The sequence below is a fragment of the Ictidomys tridecemlineatus genome, chromosome 1, assembly GCF_052094955.1.
Source record: "Ictidomys tridecemlineatus isolate mIctTri1 chromosome 1, mIctTri1.hap1, whole genome shotgun sequence".
In the NCBI taxonomy this organism is placed as follows: Eukaryota; Metazoa; Chordata; class Mammalia; order Rodentia; family Sciuridae; genus Ictidomys; species Ictidomys tridecemlineatus.
The window spans coordinates 141,687,027-141,713,232 of NC_135477.1; the positions used below are offsets into that span (position 1 = coordinate 141,687,027).

The 26,206-nt window shown below is 33.4% G+C and overlaps 1 protein-coding gene across 1 annotated transcript in view; it reads left to right on the top strand.

Moving 5' to 3' along the window:
- Positions 1-24,702, top strand: part of Dtwd2 (DTW motif tRNA-uridine aminocarboxypropyltransferase 2) — a 168,983-nt gene extending 144,281 nt beyond the window's left edge. The window contains exon 6 of the mRNA XM_005338542.5: positions 2,000-24,702. Within this exon, the coding sequence (XP_005338599.2) occupies positions 2,000-2,170 (171 nt within the window). The 3' untranslated portion in view covers positions 2,171-24,702. The remainder of the gene's footprint in view (positions 1-1,999) is intronic.
- The last annotated feature ends 1,504 nt before the right edge of the window (positions 24,703-26,206 follow it).

The following is a 26,206-nucleotide window of genomic DNA, read 5'->3' on the forward strand; positions in this document are numbered from 1 at the left end:
ATTAATCTTCAGGATATACAAAGAACTTAAAAAATGTAACACACACACACACACACACACACACACAAATCCAGTCAATAAATGGGCAAAGGAACTGAATAAGTACTTCACAGAAGAAATATGAATGGTCAACAAATATATGAAATGAAAAAATGTTCAACATCTCTAGCAATTAGAGAAATTCAAATTAAAACTACACTGAGATTTTATCTCACTCCAGTCAGAAAGACAATTATCAAGAATACAAGTTAACAATTTTGTGGAGGCTGTGGGGGAAAAGTTTCACTCATATGTTGCTGCTGGGAATGCAGATGGTGCAACTACTCTGGAAAGCAGCACGGAGATTCCTCAGAAAACTTGGAAAGGAACACCATTTGACCCAGTTATATACTATTTGGTATATACACAAAGGACTTAAAATCAGCGTACTCCAGTGACACAGCCACATCAATATTTATAGCAGTTCAATTCACAATAGCAAAACTTTGGAACCAACCTAGGTTCCCTTCAACAGGTGAATGGATAAAGAAAATGTGATATATATACACAATGGAACATTACTCAGCCATAAAGAAGAATAAATTTTTATATTTACCAGTAAGTTGATGGAACTGGAGATTATCATGCTAAATGAAATAAGCCAATCCCAATGGGTGGAGTTAGAGAAGATAATGCTCAGTAAAGTTAGCCAATCCCAAATAACCAAATGCCAAATGTTTTCTTGGATATAAGGAGGCTGATTCATAGTGGGATAGGGAGAGGGAGCATGGGAGGAATAGATGAACTCTAGATAGGGCAGAGAGGTTGGAGGGGAAAGGATGTTGCATGGGGTTAGAAATGATGGTGGAACATGATGATCATTAGCATCCAAAGTACATATATGAAGACATGAACTGGTGTGAATATACTTTGTATACAACCAGAGATATGAAAAAATGCACTCTATATATGTAATAAGAATTGTAGGGCTGAGGTTGTGACTCAGTGGCAGAGCGCTTGCCTCGTACATATGAGGCACTGGGTTTGATCTTCAGCACTACATAAAAGATAAATAAACAAAATAAATATATTCTGTCCATGTATAACTAAAAAAATATTTAAAAAGAATTGTAGTGTATTCTGCTATCATATATAAATTTTAAAAAGAGAGAGAGAAAAGAAAAATAAGCCAATTTCAAAAAAACAAGGCTGAATGTTCTCTCCAATGTGTGGATGATAATATACAATAAGAGGGGACAAGGGAAGAATAGAAGTTCATTGGACTAGACAAGAGAAATGAAGTTTAAACTGTTTTATTCAAACATAGTAAAAAAATTGTTGCTATTACTATTTACATAGTAAAAAAATTTTTTTGCTATCACTATTTAAAAGGTTTAAAGCAGGAGTTTCAAGACCAAGAAAACAATCCAATCCAAAGTGTATTTAAAACCCTGACATAGTGTTTTTAAAATTTCTTTTTAAATTTAAATAACTTTCAGTAGAGTGTGTACTATAGTTATATTACAACCCCTTCCTTCACTGTTAGCCTCTAAATCCACTCAGTTTATGTGTTTATATTACATGCTAGGCTCTATAGGGTAATTTAGACAGATACACGTGTAGTTAGGATGATTTCATATGCATTAAAGCCCAGGTATCTAACTTGTATGTGGTCCTAGACTCTGGGGAGAGAAGAAGTAAACCACTTAACCTCCTGCTGTCACCCTTTAATTGTCTTTGTCAGTAAGTTTGCATTTCTTTGAATTGTGAGTTAACTAATTCAGTGTGCTTATCTTTGTATCTAAAAGTTTCTTTTAGTCTGCTTTTTATAGATTAAATTAGTATTAGAGCAACAATTTTTTACTATGTTTGAATAAAACATAGTTTAAACTTAGTTTAAACTTTGTTTTCCATATAGAAATATGGGCAATATTCCCTCTGTTTTTGAAAGAAAAAAGTAGGGTATCATGATTTGTCACAAATAAATTTTCAGTGTCTTTTTTTTTTCTTCCCTTAACAGACTTTGCTTCGTCCTCTTCAAGCTTTATGCTCTTTCCAACTTCAGCATGGTGCTCAAATTCGCCTCAGCAAGGAATATCTTCTGAAAAATGGATTATATCCCAAGCCAATGCCAAGGAACAAACGCAAACTCAGGAAAATGGAACTGTTAATGAATAGTGTTAAAATTTAGTACAAATTGTTCTTATGGTGCTAGATTACCTGTCTTTACCTGGCAATACCATGTTATATTTTCATACAATTTAAGCCTGTGTGTTTCTAACTCTAAAGAATGAAGATTGCTATTAATCTTGTTGGAAAGAAGGAAGTAAAACAAATAGCCATAGAAACAACATAAAAAAAATTTCACTGACTCTGAAAAGCAAAATTTCATACTGTATTTGTTTAAAAAAAATGTGCCTCTACTACATTTTTAAAATCCAAATTTAAAATATGACTAGTTATAGAACTAGGCTTCGAAGTCTTCATCTTTAAAAGTAGAAGAAATTGTGCCTAATCGAAACAGTATTGTTCCATTAATATTTCTGGGTAACTAGGTGTAGGCCAATAATAGAATGCATCCTGTACAAGGCAAAAGAAAGTAATTATAATCAAGTAGTTTAAATCAAATTTTTATTTCACAAAAGAGTATAAAACAATAAGAAAACTTTATTCTATAGAAACTAAACCTCAACTCAGCCAACGTGATTTAAGTATTCTGAAAATTGCCTGAATTTTTAAAGAGATGCATGTTATTTTGAAATAGCATGTATTCTCATTTGTTATTCTGGATAAATTTAGATTTATTAGTATTCATTGAACAGGTTTATTAACTAACTGATAAACTAGGTTTTACTAAGTTCCCATATAGAAATAACTGAAGTAGAATATTATACAACCATTATTGGATTAGACAAGAGAAATGTAAGTAAGGCTATTTAAAACTGTTTTAATGAGTGAAACTTTCTATTTGAGACATCAAATTGCCCCCCCCCAGGGAAATATTTTCTGAGATTTTTGAATAGCATTAAGAGAAATACATACAATGTTTATTTACATCCACCTTAAATCTACTACAGTTAGATTGACATTTTAGCAAAAATAAGAAACTTGGTTTTGGTCTCTATTTATGACTTCTAGAGTTCCCTTTAATCCTGAGTTAAGTTGGAAGGAAAAACTAAACATACAATTTAAGGAAAGCTTGATAAAGATGTGTGTATGCATAAAATGAGTATATATCATAGATTAGTACATACAGTTTTCATGCTCATTTACTTGCTTATTGTTGACCTAGATTAGATCCTTACTAGAAGCTATAAGACTGGTCACAATTAGAATTATAATTAATGTTTGGAGAAACTATACGGAAAATACTTTAAAACAATGAACGAAAGTTAGATTCCTATTTTTCATTGTTGGCCTATTTTTGGATTTAAAAAACAGATTAGCTCATTTACCTAAAATACCTAATTTAAATTAGGTATTAACATTAATACCTAATTAACATTATTTAGTATTAAAGAAGAAATAATAATGTGTAATTGTTTCTTAACAAGTGGGTTAAAATAATCTTGCAGTAAATTTTTATGTTAAAATTAAACTTCACAAATTACCTTTAGTGTTATTACTGATTTAAAAAAACTACATAAGATACCATTTATATTTTCAAAACTTCAATTTATGTTGACTTTTAAAAATATACTTTTATCTTTTAAATGCATTTGAGAGTATTTTTTTAGCACTTGAAAAGCATAAATTTCACTGTTTGGGAAATGTATAAATGTTTTTTTCAAGAAAGTTTATGTAGTTTTCCAAATTATTTACTGATTTCTTAATTGATTTTAATTATTTTTTAAAATTATTTTTATTGACATGTTAACATGGTAATTCCATTTAATCTAATAATAAGGTGATTCTATTTGATGTTCTTTGGCATGCAATCTTTCTCTTAGTCACCTGTTCTTATGAAGCTTTTTAAATGTTATTAATTTTATCAGGTTTTGTTTTTTTTTTATACCGAGTATTGAACACAGGGGTATTTGACCACTGAGCCACATCCCAGCCCTATTTTGTATTTTATTTAGAGACAGGATCTCACTGAGTTGCTTAGGGCCTCACTAAGTTGCTGAGGCTGGCTTTGAACCCATGATCCTCCTGCCTCAGCCTCCCGAGCCATTGGGATTACAGGTGTGTGCCACCAGACCTGGCTAATTTTATTGTTTTTAATTACTAAAAATTCTCAAAGTATGTAGAATTGTGTGCATATTTTAACTACAAATTTAATTTGTCTTTTAAAATTTGTTACATTTTTGTTGTATTAATTGGTCTTTGAATTCACATGCTTTATGTTTACTGGAGTTTCCCAGATTAGTTTCATGTTTTTGGATTTGTTGCTGATAGCTGGCTTTATGTGTACACTTTAACTGCACTTTGATATAGTATAGATTATTTTGTGAGTTGTGATTTGAATCATGTTAACTCAGAGAATAGTATTTCCTCATGCACAAGATGACTATGCTCTTAACCCATTTATGATAGGTTTAAAATCACTATGTGTACTGAGGGATGTTTTTGAGAGGTTCTCACACATATAAGGGTTGAAAACTAGAGTATACAAACTAAATCTCAGTATGTGGCAATTTTCTATACCTAGAATTGTGATCAATTGTATGTGGACTTCGGTAGTTATATTAGGAAAAATTCTCCTCCTGAACTTTAAGATTCCAAACACAGCTCATATTTTAGGTTTTGTTTTGAAGATTTTAGAAGAAACACACGCTTTACTAACATTGTTTATTAATTGTATAGAAAAGTACTTAACTTCCTGTTTCTTTATCAAATTTTCTATCTTATAGATAAATTTTTGACCATTGGATGCATTTGTTTATTAGTATAGAAGTAAATTTTATTGATATTACAGTCAAAGATTGGATCAGAGTAGTAAACTCAAAAGTTTCTTGTTTTTTCCTTTTTAATTTGTTCTGGGAATTGAACCCAGGGCATTCTATGTGCTGGGAAAATGCTCAACCAGCAAGCTAAATTCCCAGCCCAGTGAATTAAACACTTTCATATAACTGTAGTTTATTATGCAGATTTACTTCTTTAAAACAGGTATGAATGGATATTTTTATAAATAAATAATACTATGTTTTAGATATAATGAGACTTTGCATTTAATTGTATCCTATAAGTAGGCTTTTAAAAAAAGAATGAATAGTAAGTTCTTAATTCACCAATCTAAATTTGGATTTCCTGGATTGGTTTAAAGCATATTTTCCCTCTTTTTTCTTCATACTTTGTTTCCTAGAATCCTCTTTCCTCTTTCTCTCTCATCACCCCCATTGTTTCCTTTCTTTTCCCACTAAACTTATCATGTATGTTAGGTCTTTTGTTTTTATAAATTACTCATGTACCTTGAATAAGTATTTTTCTTTGCTAAAGGTCCTAAGGAGGTCTGAATAGATTATAACTTTGTATTTAAAATTTATGTAGGAATAACAGAATACTCCATGACTTTTTATGCCACACTGATTATTTCCTTCCTTCCTGTCTTAGTCGATTCTGCTCTAATAGAATACCAACCTGAGTAGTTTATAAACTACAGGTGTTTCTTTCTCACAGTTTTGAAGCCTGAGAAGTACAAGATCAATGTGCCAGCAGATTCCATGTCTGGAGAAGTTTCACTTTCTGGTTCAGAGATGGTGCCTTCTGCTGCATCCTCACCTGGTGGTGGGGGAGAGCTCATCTTTAAAGTCTCTTTTACACTTATACTAATCATGAAGGCTTTGCTCTTATTACCAAATCATCTCCCAAAGGTCCCATTCCTAATACCATTATCTTTGGGGGTTAAGGTTTCAGGCTGTAAATTTTGGGGGGACACAAATATTCAAACCATAGCATCTTTCTTACTGTTTTAAAAAAGCATTGGTACCCCTCTCCTAGGACTCCTCCCCCTTCTGGAGCTCACTTTTCCTCCCTCTCTTCTTTCCCTCCTTCCCTCCCTTCCTTCTATTCTAATAAATCCTGTTACTTTGCTCTCAAAATTTTTTTTGAGAAATAAACAATTATTTGTTAATTTTTCAGTTTTTAACAATTATTCACTTGAACTAAGAACATAGAGTTATTTTTTAAAATTTTTTAATTTAAGATTTTTTATAAAACTGAAGTAGATATCCTTTGATATGAATATACTTTGGTAAGATAACATTTTGAATAAGAAATTATACTGTACGACTTACTGTTTTTCTTCTTTAGAGGTATATTAAGGAATTAAAACGTTTTTTAAAAAGTACATCTGCCTAAGGATTATTTTCTTCACAAGTATATTTTTCATTGATTTTGCATGCTAATAGCAGTTACCCATTTTTACTTTCAAGTTTATTATTTAAAGTGGGGGAAAACTCTTTTTATGTGTGTGTGTAATGTCATCTTATGGCAAACATGAGTTGATATGAAAAATGATAGTGATTTCCAATATGGTCATCAAATTTTATAAGCATATTTGTTTACTATTTTGGTTTTATTAAGAGTTTTACTTCTAAAATTGCTTCTTCCTTAGTAAAATATATGAAGAAACATTTAAAATTGTATATTAAAAACCTCAATTTGGGGTCTAAAGTATAGATGTCTTGTTTTCCAGTTTTTATAATATTATGATTTAGATGTGAGGTGTCCCCCAAAGGCTCATGTGTGAGACAGTGCAAAATTTAGAGGAGAAACGATTGGGTTATGAGAGTTTAAACCCAATCAATGAATTAATCCCTTGATGAGATTAACTGGATAGTAACTGAACATGGGTAAGGTGTGGCTGGAGGAGGTGAGTCCCAGAGGACATGCCTTTAAGGTATGTGTTGTATCTGTTCAGTGGAGTCTTCCTGCTCTCTGATCATCATGTGAGCTGTTTCCCCTTGCCACACTCTTCCAGTATGATGTTCAGCCTCACTGGAGCCCCAAGGAAGAGCCATCTGTCTATAGACTGAGACCTCTGAAACCATGAACCCTCAAATATGCTTTTCCTTCCCTAAAATTGTTCTGGTCAGATCTTTTATTTATAACCATGAAAAAGCTGTCTAAATCGTGTCAAACTAATGTTTTGACATCATATTTTAATACTTAATTTTTTAGTAACTCTTAGGATTTGCAAATTCAAATTCTGTGTGGCAAACAACACCACCCAAGACTTTCGCTCAAAACATATGTAGTCTAAAAAAATAATCCATTTAGTAAATATGGTAAAAATAGACAAGTACGAAGTAAAACATATTAAAAGGTGACTAATTCTTTAATTCAAAAAATGTTTATTTCATAAGTTGCAATAGTAATAAAATTGAATTATAATGTCAGGTTTTGGTTTTTCATTTATACTATATGATTTCATTTCTTTTAAGGGTACTGGTCTTTAATTTAGTCTAGTTTATTAAAGCCTTCACTGATAGAACAGAATAATAGTTTTTATTTAGAACTAAACATTTCAGATTTGTTATATCCAATGTTCAATAAATTATTAATATAATGTCAAACTTTTATTTTAATTTTAAAATAAATAGTTACATTGCTAATAATAAAGGTATTTTGGATAATGCCTTTGTCTAGCATGTACGAGGCACTGGGTTCAATCCTCAGCACAACATAAAAATAAATAAAATAAAGGCATTTTGTCCAACTACAACCAAAAATAATTTTTAAAAATATAATTACTATGTTTTATTTTGCTGATAACTGTCAATAATTCCATTACTAAAATAACATAAATATTTAATATGAAATATATGAATCATTTCTAGTATTTAGCAGCAGAAAGAGTCTCTTGGGGATTATATATATATTCTCCTGCATCTATCATTATTTTGGATAATGGTTATGTGAAATAGACTTGAATATCCATATAAAAATCAGACTTCAAGCAGTTTCTGTAAAGTCTTTTATGTCTCTATTAAATAGATCTTGATTTACTTAATTACTAGTTCTTAATAATCAGTTCAATAAACCACCCAATATCTATATTTAAATATTTTTATTTAGCATTTACTATATAATTAGGTACTATTTTAAGTACTAGAGAATTAACTGATGTAGAAGACAGAATTCTTGTGTTCAACAAGTTGAAATTCTGGTGATTGGAGTTTGACCATAATAAAATAATTCCAAATATACATAACTGACACAAAAAGAATCCTGTAGTAGGATGTGATGAGAGTTAGTCACAAGTTAGGAAAGGCGTTTCAGAGGAATAATAGTTCAAAGAGATCAAAGGAGAGGATTTTTTTTTAAAAGGACATGATATTAAGACTGGCAATCTGTAGATATTAAAAGTATAACAAAGTTTATTACAAGAGAAAGAAGAATGCCGGGGAAACATCCTCAAGAGAGAGAGAGCAACACCTTCCTTCTTTGTGCCCCAGCTTTTATTGGGGATTGTAGGGGAAATTCCAGAAGGTCTTGCCAGAGCACCACTTCCTAGCTCTTAACTGGCAGTTGGATTGCATCAGGTTTCTAAATCCCTGTTTTGTATGTCTTACTCATGAGTGTCTAAGTGAAATCCAAAGGAGTGAAAATTTATAATTGTAATAAGATTTAAAAATATGCCAAGTAACCTAAAGCAACTTTGACCATTCTGGTCCATGGCAGCTGATTTTGTCTAGAACTTGATATAACAGACCTTGAAACCACTAAGCTCTGTAGTCTTCAGTAAGTGCAATTTGTTTTCCTCTTATCAAAGGAGGAATCTTGGACAAACACTTCTCAATCCTCTGAAAAATATGCTGTTACAGGGATATTAAGGACCAGAAATACTATGTGTAAGTTTTTTCTTTAAGAACATGTTAAGTGCTGACACATAGGCTCAGTCTATAGAATTAAGTCATTTTCCATGTTCCCATTGCTTATGTCGACCTTTCTTTATTATTATTTTTTTTCCTTTGCTGGAGAAAGTCACAAGTTATCAGATAAGTGTAAAGAGAGATACTGAGATGTATGTATGGAGAGCAAGGGGACATAAACTAGTTAATCTAGAAGAAGTGGGAGAACTTACTGGAAGGAGAGTAGTATTTGACATTGTTGTTTGCCCCTTTCAAAACTGAAGCAGTTATGGCCACCATGGTGATGTGATTTGTGTGTGTGTATGTTTGCATGTGAATGCCATATTCTCCAGTAAGGAAACAATTAGATTGGGGTGTTGATAGGGAGTAAATTGTTATGGTGCTAGACTTAGGAATCTAGGCTGGGTAAGGAGGGAAAAGGACAGCCGGACTGTAGTTAGTGAAATATTGGTGTGGTCATTGACTAGAAGTCAATATTAATGAAGTCAGAAAATTATTGAAATGGGTATTGTATAGTAAATAAGTTGGATGGTGAGGGTCAGAGAACAGAAAGTTTAAAATTGGGATTTCAAGGTTTTATACAGTTATTAATAATAATGATATGCAGACCATAGACATGATGCTGAGGTTTAGAGAAATAGATGTTTAGAGCTATGGATGTTAGAGAATCAAGAGGGAATGGAATTGGAAGGTTTACTTTTGAGATGTGGAAGTTCTCAAGAATAAAAAGAGTAGTGGTAGAAAGTAGGTTCTAAATTTGTCAATGAATGAGCAGAGATGACTGGAAAGCAACAGGTAATATTAACAAGGTGGGGAAGGTATAATAACGCCTGGTAATGTATTTCAAAGGGAGATGAGGTTTTTAATGGAATGGGAAGAGACTGTGAGGTGGGAAATGATATTGGCCATCTCTGTGGAAACATGCCTTGTCTCTAGGTTTTGAGATATGAGGGAAAAAAGAGGAAAGCAGCATCCATTTGAGAAGGCTATAGAGGATGCAATATCCTCAGGGGACATCAGATTTCTCTTATGGTAAGGGAAATATCCAGAGGAAGGGGAGTTTACTGATAATTAAATTTGTCATATAAATTAGGACACTTTTTTCAAAATGGATGGATACTAGAAAAACAGTAAAATGATATAGTATTTGCTAAACAGGGTAACATAATTACACTGTTGATGACCATGAGTTATAAAAAATAGAGTGGAAGGATTTGTAAGAATATGAAGGAGGTAGGAAATGGATTGTATAGAAAAACCTAGAGGTCAGTCGATATAAAGAAAACTAGACTAGAAGATTTGTACTTCTGATTGCGTGGAGATGATTTGCTGTGTAAGATAAAAGATTCACCCTGAGGTGAGAACATGCAGTGTTTAAATCCTCCAGGTGATTGTTTATGGGGAAGTGACTGATGTGGAAATATAAAGTGATGAAGATTATATGACACATTTAATATACTGGATGTGTGAATTAGTCCGAAGGATATATAAAGACATTTTTCATATGAGAGTATAAAGTTTGATTATATGACTACCTTATTTATTTATTATCATTTTCCAAAGTCTTTGACACGGTTTTATTATTACTAGTTTATTGGGTTGAATTTTTTAGGTGCTTATATATACCTGCCTCACTTAATTTACCCTTGTGCTTTTAATAGACACTTAGTAAGGTATTTTTAATCACATGACCTGCTAAAGGCTCAAAACAGAGCACATTCTGGGAATTCTGTAGAGATTTAGGGAGAGGAAAATTAAGCCAAACCACATGTTATTGAATTTAAAAAGCTAATATAACAGATTATAGTTCAAGTTAAGAGGCCTAAGGAGGCAAATGTTGATCATTACTGGCTGGTATCATGTGAAAGTTCCTTTCTAGTGAGTCATAGGTTACAGGAGCTAGAGAGCTATGTTTTAAAATAATCAATATGCTGTGTGATAATAAATGATAGTATGCAAAGCAATGAAAGACTGGAGGTGAACCATAAAAAAAGCAATATTTTAGGTTGGCAGATTGACTTATATAAGAAAAAAATCTTGCAAATACAACAATTAAAAATTCTCAGTAAAAACTCTCCAAACAATAATAAGAAAATGTGTGAGATCATTTGAAAGTAAGATCTTAACCTTCAAAAAAGGACCTCACCTTGAATGACATTTACTTTTATGCAGCTTTTATCCTGAGAACCCTTTCCAGTCCACACAGCAGAGGGAGAGTAGAACTAAGGACAGAGTTTGGGACTGTAGAGAGAATGGAAATTGAGTGTGTGTGTGAGGGGGGCGATGGGGACAATGGGTACCCTAAAATTTACATAGAGCCTGCTGTTAAATTATTGGATGACCTATGAATTTTGCCTGAGTGAGTGAGATTCCGAGCATCAAGGGAAAATAAAATGTAAGACAAGAGAGCTGGGCAGAGATTTCATCAGGTTGCCAACCTCAATAGAGACAGTGTTGGAAGGTCTGAATTTTTCCAAGTTAGAGAGATCTGGTATAGACCTCATGCTTCCCATCCATTGAAACCACAGTTTTAGAAAAAAACCCTGAATTTCAGGACTAAGTGATTAGTTCTAGGACTAATAGCAAAACAGATATAGAATTCACCTTAACAGTGTAAATCAAGCCAGCAAAAATTCAAGGTGATTAACTACTAGAACAAAAATCAACACATTTCAGAAGAAGACAGTAGGTACAGAGTTTCTACAATGTTCATAGAAAATAATCCCTAACAGATTATAGGAAAGTCTGAATATAATCGGAAGAAAGTTGGAAGAATTTAAAGGGAGATTTGTTAAAATCCTATTTATGTATGTGTGTATATAACCAAATTCTAGAACTGAAAAGTATAATATCTGTAATGGTAAATTTATTGGATGGAATTAAGAACAAAATGGACAGAACAGGAAAAACAATTATTAAATTTGAAGACACGTCTACAGAAATAGCCAAACTTGAGCATAGAAAGCATACAATTAAAAGAAAAAACAAAAAATTAGTACACCAATGATTTATGAAATAATATATTTTTTTTAGAAAGAGAGAAAGAGAATTTATTTATTTATTTTTTTAGTTTTTGGCGGACACAACATCTTTGTTTGTATGTGGTGCTAAGGATCGAACCCGGGCCACACGCATGCCAGGCAAGCGTGCTACCGCTTGAGCCACAGCCCCAGCCCAATGAAACAATATTAAATGACTGAATATGTTTAATTGCAGGGAAAGATTATATCAGGAAAAACATTTGAAGAAGTAACAAACTATAGGTCCAGAAAGCTCCACAAGCAGGATAAATCCAAAGAAAGTCATAATTAGACATCAGTCTGAGAAGAAAAATAATCTTAAAAGCATACAGATATAAAGGATACATTATATACAAGGAATAATCATAAAAATTATGTCTAACCCCATCAGAAATAAAAGAGGCCAGAAGACTACAGAAGATATTTTAAATGTTCTGGGGTGGGAGGTGGCTATCAGACTAGAATTATATCCTACAAAAATATCTTTTAAAAGAAAAGACGGGGCTGGGGTTGTGGCTCAAAGGTAGAGTGCTTGCCTAGCATGAGTGAGATACTGGGTTCTATCCTCAGCACCACATAAGAATAAAATGATGGTACTGTGTCCACCAACAACTAAAAAATAAATATAAAAAAAAGTAAAGACATTTCTGCGGGGGGTTATGGCTCAGCGGTAGAGCTCTTGCCTAGCACATGTGAAGCGCTGGGTTCAATCTTCAGCACCAGACAAAAATAAATTTTTTTAAAAAAGGTATAAAGAAAAAAGTAAAGACATTTCTAATGAACCAAGTCCAAGAGAATTCATGCCTAGCAGTCCTATACAAGAAATTCTAAAGGATATTCTTGAAAACTTTTGAAAGGAAATGAAGGGAAATAATACAAGATGGAAATTGGATCTACAAAAGGAAATGGCATTATGTTTTTTTTATTAGCTACACAAGACATTACAATGATCTTGGCAATTCATACATTTGAATCAATTGGGGTATAATTTCTCATTTTTCATTGTACAGATTGCAGAATCACATTGGTCATACAGTCACCTATATACATACAGCAATCATAATGTCTCTTTTATTCTGCTGCCCTTTCTATCCCCCCTTCCCCTCCCCTCCGCTCCCATCATTTCTCTCTATCCAATCTAATGTGACACATTTTTTTTCTTTTTCTCCTAACAACATCATATATGTATTCTGTATAACAATGAGGGTCTCCTTCCATCTTCCGTGCAACTCCCCTCCTCCCTTTTTTTCCCTCCCACCTCTCTTCCCTATTTAGTGGTAATCATCTTCTCATGCTCTTCCTCCCTATCTCATTTTGAGTTACCCCCCTTATATCAAAGAAGACATTCGGCATTTGGTTTTTAGGGATTAGCCAACTTCACTTAGCATAATCTGCTCTAATGCCATCCATTTCCCTGCAAATGCCATAATCTTGTTATTTTTTAGTGCTGAGTAATATTTCATTGTGTATAAATGCCACATTTTTTAAATCCATTCATCTATTGAAGGTCATCTAGGTTGGTTCCATAGTCTAGCTATTGTGAATTGTGCTGCTATAAACATTGATGTGGCTGTGTCCCTGTAGTATACTATTTTTAAGTCTTTTGGGTATAATCTTCGAAAGGGAATAGCTGGGTCAAATGGTGTTTCCATTCCCAGCTTTCCAAGGAATCTCCATACTACTTTCCAAATTGGCTGCACCAATTTGCAGTCCCACCAGCAAGGTATGAGTGTACCTTTTTCCCCCCAATCCTTGCCAGCACTTATTGTTGTTTGATTTCATAATGGCTGCCATTCTTATTTTGGAGTGAGATGGTATCTTACAATAGTTTTAATTTGTATTTCTCTGATTGCTAGAGATGGTGAGCATTTTTTCATGTATTTGCTGATTGATTGTATATCATCTTCTGAGAAGTGTATGTTCAGCCCCTGGCCCATTTGTTGATTGGGTTATTTGTTTTTTTGTTGTTTAACTTTTTGAGTTCTTTGTATACTCTAGAGATTAGAGCTCTATCTGATCTGTGAGGGGTAAAAATTTGTTCCCAGGATGTAGGCTCCCTATTCACCTCACATATTATTTCTCTTGCTGAGAAAAAACTTTTTAGTTTGAATTTGTCTCATTTGTTGATTCTTGATTTTAACTCTTGTGCTATAGGCATCTTATTAAGGAATTTGGGGCCTGTCCCCACATGATGAAGATTAGGGCCAACTTTATCTTCTATCAGACGCAGAGTCTCTGGTTTGATTCCTAGCTCCTTGATCCATTTTGAGTTGACTTTTGTGCATGGTGAGAGAAAGAGATTCAATTTCATTTTGTTGCATATGGATTTTCAGTTCTCCCAGCACCATTTGTTGAAGATGCTATTCTTTCTCCATTGCATGTTTTTAGCACCTTTGTCTAATATAAGGTAGTTGTAAGTTTGTGGATTAGTTTCTGTGTCCTCTATTCTGTACCATTGGTCTACCAGCCTGTTTTGGTGCCAGTACCATGCTGTTTTTGTTACTAATGCTCTGTAGTACAGTTTAAAATCTGGAATCGCAATACCACCAGTTTCACTCTTCCTGCTTAGAATTACTTTAGCTATTCTGGGTCTCTTATTTTTCCAGATGAATTTCATGATTGCTTTTTCTATTTCTGCAAGGAATGTCATTGGGATTTTGATGGGAATTGCATTGAATCTGTAAAGTGCTTTTGGTAATATGGCCAATTTAATAATATTAATTTTGCCTATCTATGAGCAAGGTATATCCTTCCATCTTCTAAGGTCTTCTTCTATTTCTTTCTTTAGGGTTCTGTAGTTTTCATTATATAGATCTTTCACCTCTTTTGTTAGGTTGATTCCCAGGTATATTACTTTTTTGAGGATATTGTGAATGGGGTAGTTGTCTTTATTTCCATTTCAGAGAATTTGTCACTGATATACAGGAATGCCTTTGATTTATGGGTATTAATTTTATATCCTGTCACCTTGCTGAATTCATTTACTAGTTCTAGAAGTTTCTTGGTTGAACTTTTTGGGTCTGCTAGGTATAGGATCATGTCATCAGCAAATAGTGCTAATTTAAGTTCTTCTTTTCCTATATTTATGCCTTTAATTTCTTTCATCTGTCTAATTGCTCTGGCTAGTGTTTTAGGAACTATGTTGAATAGAAGTGGTGAGAGAGGGCATCCCTGTCTTGTTCCAGATTTTAGAGGGAATGCCTTTAATTTTTCTCCATTTAGAATGATTCTGGCCTAAGGCTTAGTGTATATAGCTTTTACCATGTTGAGGTAATTTTCTGTTATCCCTAATTTTTCTAGTTTTTTGAACATAAAGGGATGCTGTATTTTGTCGAATGCTTTTTCTGCATCTGTCAAGATGATCATATGATTCTTATCTTTAAGTCTATTGATGTGGTGAATTACATTTATTGATTTCCGTATATTAAACCAGCTTTGCATCCCAGGGATGAATCTCACTTAGTCATGGTGTACGGTCTTTTTGATATGTTTTTGTATCTGATTTGCTAGAATTTTATTGAGTATTTTTGCATCTATATTCATTAGGGATATTGTTCTGAAGTTTTCTTTCTTTGAAGTGTCTTTATCAAGTTTTGGAATCAGGATGATGTTGGCCTTGTAGAATGAATTTGGAAGTACGCCCTCTTTTTCTATTTCCTGAAATAGATTGAAGAGTATTGGTATTAGTTCTTCTTTAAAGGTCTTGTAAAACTCTGCTGTATATCCATCCAGTCCTGGGCTTTTCTTGGTTGGTAGTCTTTTGATGGCTTCTTCTATTTTCTCACTTGATATTGGTCTATTTAGGTTGTGTATATCATCCTGACTCAATCTGGGTAGATCATATGCCTTAAGGAATTTATTGATGCCTTCACTATTCTCTATTTAATTAGAGTATAGGGTTTCAAAATAAATTCTAATTATCTTCTGTATTTCTGAAGTGTCTGTTGTGATGTTGCCTTTTTCATCCCATAAACTAGTAATTTGGGTTCTCTCTCTTCTTTGTTAGCATGGCTAGTGGTCTATCAATCTTATTTATTTTTTCAAAGAGCCAACTTTTAGTTTTGTCAATTTTTTCAATTGTTTATTTTGTTTCAATTTCATTGATTTCAGCTCTGATTTTAATTATTTCTTGCCTTCTACTGTATTTGCTACTGATTTGTTCTTCTTTTTCTAGGGCTTTGTGATGTAGTGTGAGGCCATTTATTTGTTGGCTTTTCCTTCTTTTAAGGAATGAACTCCATGAAATGAATTTTCCTCTTAGTACTGCTTTCATAGTGTCCCAGAGATTTTGATATGTTGTGTCTGAGTTTTCATTTACGTCTAAGAATATTTTAATTTCCTCTTTGAAGTCTTCTGTAACCCTTTGTTCATTCAGTAGCATATTGCTTATTCTCCATGTGATGTACGAATTTTTCTTCCTTATTTTATCATTGATTTCCAATTTCATTCATTATGATCAGATAAAATGCATGGTAGTATCTCTCCTCCTTTGCATTTGCTAAGATTTGCCCTGTGACATAATATATGGTCTATTTTTGAGAAGGATCGTGTGCTGCTGAGAAAAAAGTGTATCCGCTTGATGTTGGGTGGTATATTCTATATATGTCAATTAAGTCTAATATTATTGAGCTCTATAGTTTCTTTATTCAACTTTTGTTTGGAAGATCTGTCCAGTGGTGAGAGAGGTGTGTTAAAATCTCCCATGATTATAGTGTTGTGGTCTATTTGACTCTTGAACTTGAGAAGAGTTTGTTTGATGAATGTAGCTTCACCATTGTTCGGGGCATATATATTAATGATCATTAAGTCTTGTTGGTGTATTTTTCCCTTGAGCAGTATATAGTGTCCTTATTTATCCCTTTTGATTAACTTTGGCTTGAAGTCTATTTTATTTGATATGAGTTTGGACACCCCTCCTTGCTTCTGAGGTCCATGTGAGTGGTATGATTTTTCCCAACCTTTCACCTTCAGTCTGTGTATGTCTTTTCCTATCAGATGAGTCTCCTGTAGGCAGCATATTGTTGGATCTTTTTTTTTTTTTTAATCCAGTCTACTAGCCTATGTCTTTTGATTGGTGCACTTAAGCCATTAACATTTAGAGTTACTATTGAGATATGGTTTGTAATTCCAGCCATATTTGTTTATTTATGTTACTTAACATGATTTGTTTTTCCTCTTTGATTAGTTTTTCCTTTACTGTACTACCTCCTGCTGTTGGTTTTCATTGTTATTTTTCATTCCTCTTCCTGTAATATTTTGCCAAGGATGTTTTGAAGAGCTGGTTTGCTAGCTGCAAATTCTTTTAACTTTTGTTTATTGTGGAAGATTTTTATTTCATCTTCAATCCTGAAGCTTAATTTCGCTGGATACATGATTCTTGGTTGGAACCCATTTTCTTTCAGTGTTTGAAATATGTTGTTCCAGGATCTTCTAGCTTTCAGAGTCTGTATTGAAAGATCAGCAGTTATCCTGATTGGTTTACTCCTAAATGTAATCTGCTTCCTTTCTCTTGTTGATTTTAAGATTCTCTCCTTATTCTGTATGTTGGGCATCTTCATTATAATGTGTGTTGGTGTGGATCTCTTGTGATTTTGCACATTTGATGTCCTGTAGGCTTCTAGGATTTGGATTTCTGTTTCATTCTTCAAGTCTGGGAAGTTTTCTAGTATTATTTCATTGAACAGTTGCTCATTCCTTTGGTTTGGACCTCTATACCCTCCTGTATCCCAATAACTCTTTAAGTTTGGTCTCTTTATGTTATCCCATATTTCTTGAATGTTCTGCTCATGGTTTCTTGACATTCTTGCTGAGCTGTCTATGTTCTTTTCAAGTTGAAATACTTTGTCTTCATTGTATGATGTTCTATCTTCTAAGTGTTCTACTCTGCTGGTAATACTCTCATTTGAACTTTTAATTTGGTTCATTGTTTCCTTCATTTCCAGGATTTCTGTTTTTTTGTTTTTTTGTTTGTTTTTCAATAATCTCTATCTTCCTGTAGAGTTGGTCTTTGCTTCTTGGATTTGTTTTTGTAATTCATTGTTAAAGTGATCTTTCATTGTCTGATTTTGCTGTCTAATATCTTCCTTGAGACTCCAGATCATCTGAAGCATGTATATCCTGAACTCTTTATCTGACATTCCATCTGCTGCAGATATTACCTCTTCTAATATTGAATTCACCTGCATTGTTTGTGGTTCTTTCTTTCCTTGTCTTTTCATACTGCTCGTGTTTCTTTCCAGCTTTGTGAAACTGTTGTGTTAATGATTTTCCCCCTATATATTTATATTGATCTTGTATAGCTCCAAAATCTCTCTTTTGTTGAGAAAGACAATGTTGACAGTTCCCAATATCAATAGTACATCATCTAAGCACAAATTTTCATTATTAATAAATTTATAGTTAGACTCTAAGTCTACAATATTAGCTTCAAATATTATTTAAAAATATAGTCATTAGTTTCATAAAAGGCATACCATTTCTGGTGGCATATAAAAAACTGAATTTCAGACGTAGGATGTTTTGCTTATGGGGAAAGGAGTGAGAGTATGAGGTTAATCTAACTTAGCACCTTTGGAGAACTCTAACCAATAGACTGTAATTTATGGAAGAATGTATAGATTCAACTTCCTATCTGTATTTAGAAAGTTACCCTATGTATAGATAGTAAAAGTTAGGGGGTTGAAAGTGGGATAGAGGGAGTAAGAATGAAGAAAAAAATAACAAGGAGGAAAAGAGAAAAAAGAGAGAGGGAAAAAGAAAATAAGAAAGAAAAAAGAAAAAAAGGGGGGAGGTGGGGCATATGCAATTTCTCTATATTATATTATTCTGGTGATTCAGTTGTTAAAGTCCTTTTTCATGCACAGTTCTTGGTTTCACATATGTTGAAGTTGTGAAAGAGAGAGAAGAAAAGATAGAAAAAAAAGTCTCTCAGAACTCTGTTTTCCTTTCTTCCAGTAGGTGGGGTTGTCTATTCCTAGCTTGAGCCTCTGTGTTCAGGGTGGTGGATGTAGCCAGTGTGAAAGAACATGAGCTTCCACCTGTAGCCTCCCTACTCTAGTTTCTGAGATGGAAACCAGGAGCCTGTACAGTTGTTGTTTTGTGTTGATAGCTACACCCTCCAAAAGCTTGTGGGAAAAATTTTGAGTTATCGCAGCTAAAGGTGGGGGAGTTGGAAACCAGGTACCTGGATCAGCCGCAGAACCGTGCTGGTAACCACGCCCCCGGTTGATAGGTTTTAATGGTTGATGGGCTTCCTCCGGTCTGGCAGGCAGGGGCCAGGGCTGGGCTTCCTCCTCCAGTCTTGGCATTATGTTTTACTACAGAAAATAACTGAAAATGCTAAATAATACTATTATAAAATTATAAAATAATGATATAAAGACAAATTTTGCCTATTTTTTCTGTCATTTAAAAATTCTTTAAAAGCGATTGTTTAAAGCAAAAATAGTAAAAACATTATGGGATTTATATTAAAAATGTAGAAGTAAAATATATGACAGTAATAAATAATTCAAAGGAATGTAATTTTGCTTTCAAAGTGATATGATATTAATTTACAAAATAAGGAAATATATTGTAATTCCTATATTTTTTGTGTTTAGTATGGTAGCCATTAACCACTCCTGACTATTTTCATTCATTTAAAACTTAATTAACTTAATATATGCAGTTCCTCAGTTGGTCTGGCCATATTTAAGCTGTTCCACAGCCATTATATGACCAGTGATTGTTGTGTTTAACAAAGATATAGAATATTTCTGTTTTCAGAGGAAGTTCTGTTATATAGTAGTTCCTCCTTGGAACAGCTGCTAAAAATCAATAATTCAAGAAGGCATAAAGCAAAAAGTCAATAGGGGAAATAAAATGAAACACCATGAAAAAGTAAACATATATTCAATTAACCCTAAGAAGGTAGGAAAAAAAGAATAGTAATAAAGAACAGAGGTGAGAAATAGAAAACAAAAGTAATATTGGATTTAAATCTATCTATATTATTAATTACATTACATATAAATGGACTAAATATTCAAATTGAAAGACATAATTACTCACACTGAATAAATGTGAGAAACAAATGTATGCCATTTATAACAGGTACCAGACATGAATATTTAAAAAAAATCTTGAAGATAAAAGCAGGAAAATGATATACTGTGCCAATCAAAAAATTAGTGTATCTATCTTAATCTCATATAAAATGGACTGCAAACAAAGATTATCAGAGTTAAAGAGGATCAGTTCATTAGGATAAAACAATTCTAAATGTGTGCCTACCAATATCAGAGTTTATAAATACATGAAGCAAAATATGACAGAACTAAAGAGAAATACAAAATCCATAATCATTGGAGGAATTTTAAATGATCTTCTCTTAGTATTTTGTAAACAAATAGTAAAGATGTAGAAAATTTTGAAAAACTGTCAATCTACTTGACCTAATTGACATTTGTAGAGCATTATGCTGCAAAACTCGGGATATATTAGGTTTTTTAAGTGCAAATAGAAAATTCAGGACAGACCATCTTCTGAGTCTTAAACAAGTCTTAACATAAAACTACAAAGGATGGAAAGCCAACAGAGCATGTTCCCTGACACAGTGGAAATTAATTTGAAATCAATAACAATTCTAAATAACCTCTGGGTCAAAAAAGTTATGATGGAAATTAATAAATATTTTGAAAGTAGTTATAATGACAATTTGTGAGATACATTTAAAGCAGTTGATAAAGGGAAATTTTGTAACTTAAATGTTTTATATTAGAAAAGGAGATAGTTTTAAAAATTATCTACTATGATTTGCATGTCCTCTCCAAAACTTTTTTTTATGTTGAAATGAATTGCCACTATAACATTATTAAGAGGTGAGAACTTTAAGAGAGATTAGGCCATGAGGGTTTCTGTCTCCTAAGTGGGATTGGTATCATTATATAATAAGGCAAGCTTGTCTCCTTGCTCTGTTGCACTTTTTCCTTCCATCATGAGATGATACAAAAAGAAGGCCCTAACCAGATGCCAAGCTGTCAATCTTGAATTTCTAATTTTTCGGATCTGTAAGAAAATCAATTTCTGTTTTTTTAAGATGCCCAACCTGTGGTATTCTGTTATTGCAGCACAAAACTGAGTAATACATATTTGTGATTTGACCTTATATTAGGGTTAAGTTTGAGAAGCAGAATCAATATTGTTACAAAAAAAGAATTTCTTATAGTAAGACCTTATACAATTATGGGTGGAACTGAAAAAGCTTCCTGAGGCACTGGTAGATGTGGGAAAGTAAGATCTTGAAAGGGAATTATCTGAGAAATGAAGCATTATTTGCACCAAAGTGAGAATGCGAGGAGAATTTTGTGAAGGGTGTGTGTGTTATCAGTCAGGCATCTGATAGTGGGCCCAGGGCCGCTGTTGTAGCGTAGCAGGGAGGAAAATAGAAAAGAAGACTTAGAAGACAGAAGCTACCAGGCTTCTCTTTATTTGCCTGGCATATTAATTGACTTTCACAGAGTAATGGATGCTGATTCATTTCCACCTCTCAAATCTCAAGCACCTTCCTCTTCAGGCCAACTTTAACCTCTGGATTCTAAAATGAAATAGAATTATAGGAAATAGATTTCCATTTTAATCAAGTTTACAATGCAGTCACCACATACAATCTGCCCTTTACTTCATCTTTTAACTATATCTAATATCCAATTAAGGACAGTAATAAAATGTGCTTTTATTTACTGTGATGTATTTATCTATGGAACAACTGAAAACATGCTAATTTCTCCCTGGAAAAGGATATACAAAGTACAAATTCATTTGATCTATCTTTGGATGAAGTTTATTTCTCTTACAACTGGATCTCACACCACCTTTTATATTTCTAACTTAAATATGGAAACATAAGAGTATATAATTAACTATTATTAAGATAGCTTCTGTTAGAAGGAAATGGGAGAGAGGAGAATCACACACACACACACACACACACATCAAAATAACAATCACAACTCATTATTTCTGTAACTGGGCAAGTAGTTTTATTTACTTTCTTCTTCTACTACCCCTTCAATATTTCCTTTGCCTTCAGCAATTAGTGATTGTGGTTCCTTGCATGGTGAGATGATCTTAAAAATTACCTGAGGGATTGGTGACAAAAGAAGACTGACTTCTGGGTTCTTTTAGTTTTTCATTAATTTATCACAGAACATGTGAGAACTAACAGATGTACCATAAAATCTTCATCCTAGGCAAACTTCTCCTCATCCTTTTTTGTTTTTGGAAACCCAGTTTTTCTGTGGTAAGAAGCATCTTATTTTCCTGTTGGTTTTCTGGCACAAAGAATCAAAATATGAATGCAGAAATCTCAGCTTCCACCTTAATGAAACCACTATTGTATTTCTTTTCTTTTTTTATTATTTATTTATTTATTTTAGTTGTAGATGGATACAATACCTTTATTTATTTATTTATTCATTTTTATGTGGTGCTGAGGATCGAACCGAGGGCTTTGCACGTGCTAAGCGAGCGCTCTACCATTGAACCACAACCCCCACCCCCACTATTATATTTCTTGATGGAAATATTCTTCCCTTTGGAAACTGAGATATCTAAACCAGGTGATTTTAGAGTTGCAGGGACAGGAAACAAAAATTTTGCTAGATCATTAGAGTTGAAGGAGTCATTCCCGTTTCTGCTTCTTTATTTCTGGAGCCAAGAATCTTGACTATAGAAAAAAAATGGTATTAATTGCTGGCTCAGAGTATGTATCCATCTTGGAAGATATTACCCAGCCTTACATATTCCACTTTGTGCCAGAACTGAGTCTTTGAATGGTCATTCCATATTTTATTAGACCAGCTGCTTCTGGTTGTTAGAAAATGAGGCAGTATCAGTAAATTCCTATATGCAAGCACCCATACCCAGGTTTCATTTGCTATAAAAGGAGTTCCCTGCTCAGAAACAATGCTGTGTGTAACATCATGATGGTGAATAAGAATTTTTTCAAGTCTTCAAATGTAGTTTTGGCACAAGCGTGTGGGCAGAGAAGACAAATCAGTATCCATGGTAAATGTTTATTCCACTGAAAATGAAGCCCTGCTTTTTCCATGATGAAAATATTCCCATGTAGTCAAGCTGGCGCTAAGTGCCTGGCTGTTCTAGGCACTTGACTCTGTTATTTTCTGAATTTTGGGCACTTGGCAATGATATAGTCAGATAAGGCTTGACAAGTGGAAAGCCATGCTGTTGAGCCCACATGTAACTTTCATCCTTGTCTTCATGATCATAGTGTTCATGAACTAAGGGTAGGGGCTGGGGTTGAGGCAGGAAAAGATGACTAACACCTACAGATGGTGTTACATTGTCTATCTAATTATTAAGATTCTTCTCTACTGAAGTTGCTTTTGGTGATTATTTGCATAGATCACAAATGTCTTCACACTGAGTTTTCTGTAGCTCTATAACAAACCACCTCAAACTTAGGGCTTTAAGGCAACCACCATTTACTTTCTCAATATTTGGATACCTGGTTTGGTCTCGGGTAGAATGGCCCCCCGATGCCCATGTGGTACATTGGTCAGTAGTGGTCAATCCCAGTAGCTACTCTCCTGGGATTGCATGTGTAGCTACAGTCATATGGAATCTCAACCAGGACTAGATGATCCAAGATGGCTTCATTTGCATGGCTTTTGCCTCAGCTAGAATGGCAGCAGCACACTCTCTGGGTCTCTTTCCAATCTAGCCTATTCAGTAGGTTGGCCAGACTACTTGACATGCTGTCTCAGTCTCAAAAGAGAGTGAAAGCAGTAGTTTACAAGAGCAGGCCCTAATAGAACAAGGACATCCCTTCAGATCCCCTTAATGATCCATACCACCTCCCAATAGCACCACCCAGGACCTTACAAATGCTAAGCAAGTGATCTACTACTGAGCTAAATGCCCAGCCACAAGACTGTTGCTTTTTATTATCAATTCTTATATTCTTTCAAAGTATACACACACACACACACACACACACACACACAAGGTAAATGATGTAGTTTGAATCTGGAATGGCCCCCAAATGCCCATATATTTAAGGGTTGGTCATTTAAGGGTTGGTCAGTAGTGGCACCTTTAAGAGGTATGGATGTCGGAAGAAAGGTAATTGGGGGGGTGTTTCCTTGAAGGGATTATAGGATGCTGGTCTCTTTCTCTTTCCAGTTGCTACCAGGTGAGCAGCTTATTCCATCACTCATAGGCTTAAGCAATGGTGCCACATCCAACTTTTCTCCCTATTTTTTTGGGGGGGGGCGGTACCAGGGATTGAACCCAAGGGAACTTAGCCACTGAGCCATATCCTCAGCCACTTTTATTTTTTATTTTGAGACAGTGTCTCACTAAATTGCTTAGTAGCTTGCTAAGTTACTGAGGGTTTGTACTTAGAATCTTCCTGACTCAGGCTTCAGAGCTACTGGAATTACAGGTTGCACCACTACACCCAGCTCTTTTTTCTCAAAGCTGATTATTTCAAGTAGTTTGTTACAGTAGTGGAAAGCTAATAACACAGTACATACAGATATATTTGTACTAAACTATTACTTTTGTATTATGATACTACTTTTGTATTACTTTCTTGTAAAAATATGTTAAATTTTGTAAAACCAAACAATAATAAGTATTTACTATGTACTTGAATCCTAAAAATTATGAAAATAAAATATTTGATTTCATAATAAACCCTGTAAAGTATGTTCTAATATAATTTATATGTATAATTTATTTATGTATAAAATAAATTATATATGTATATAAATATAATAAATTATATATATATTATATATGTCACAAATAAGGAAGCTGAGGCTTTCAAAAATTTTTTTCTAAATAAAATGGCAAATAACAGCAAACTGTGGCATAACCAACTTTGAACTTGGGTTTTTATTATTCCTGAGCTCTTCCTGTTAACTATCACTCTGAACTTCCTACATGAGAAACTGTCCTTAATATACCCTAGTATAGCATAGGGAAACTTATTTTAGTATGCGTTTGAAAGAAAAAGCAAGTCCGTGTTTATTGCTGCAAAGATAATTATATGAAAGAATTTCATTCTGCTGGATAGAAGTCCTTTTTTTTGCACCTGAGATAAAGATACAGAAGAGACTAACCTGCTTGCATAATAAAACAAATTGGCTCCCTTTGCACATCTCATAAGATGAATTTTTCTCTAGTTCATCTCTTGGGAACCATCAAAACAAATCTTGCAAAAGAAAAATTCCTTGAGTTTTTACACTTGAAGATTTATTAACAACTCTAAAAGAACAGTAGATCTCAGATTTATATAGAATGGTTGGAGAATGTATTGTTCTTTCTAATTGTGTATTATAATTATTTGTGAGTTAAGATAAAATATATCTACTTTCCAATAATTTATATTTAACATTAAAATGACATTGAATACGATTAATATCTTTGCAACTCAAATTGCATTTCAGAAGACAAGCATACTGTTTTAGGGTCATCAGAATGGTGATGTTTACAATTCATCTGTATATTTCGGGCTTTAGATAGGAAAAATTGATGATGCAAAGATATTTTTACATAGATGCTGTCCCTAAAATAAATTATATTCTTAAAAGAAAAAAGCCAACTTGTACAACCTGATCACACAATTAATATTCTTTATGTATTTATTAGTCTAGTAGAAATAAATGAATGTTAATCCTAGGCACATGATCTGTTACTTTCCTTTAACTTTTAATCAGAGTAGTAGGCATCAGTAATCTAGTAAATATTTTAATCCTATTCAGGTCTTTATAAGGTAGAATAGAACAACAATAATATTTTATGTACTGGTTTTATTACAATTCTCATCTCACTCTTTGTGATCTAGTCATTAATTCCTTAATTTATCACTTTAGAAATCATGTCACAACCACTTCCTTTTTAAATGGGGAACAGAATTTGATATATTTTAAGCACAGGATGTTGCTCTCGACATGTGGTGAATCTCTGCCAGAAGTGAATAAAAGCTTCATTAGATGTTTTTTATAAAGAAAATTAATTTTCCTTTCTTAACCTACTTCACTTTATTATCATCAGAGTATAATTCAGAAAAAGAAGTATAATATATGTTGACAGAGCCTTACTGCAGAGAGGTTGTTCCAGTTCACTTGCTGATTTCTGCAGGAAAATGTCATGCCTTGTGCATAATTCAGGTAAGATAGTAGCAAGGGACTGGATTGACCAATGATTCCAGTGAGGAAGTCATGTTGGAACCAAATATTCTATGTAAAATGTATGATATTCTTAATGCTCATATTTAATATTTAATAAATCCAGTCCTGAGGGTTAGTCTTTGAAACGCAAGTTCAGCTACCTGACTGGCATTTCTGTGTGCCATAATTAGAGCTGTCAAAACAATCTTTT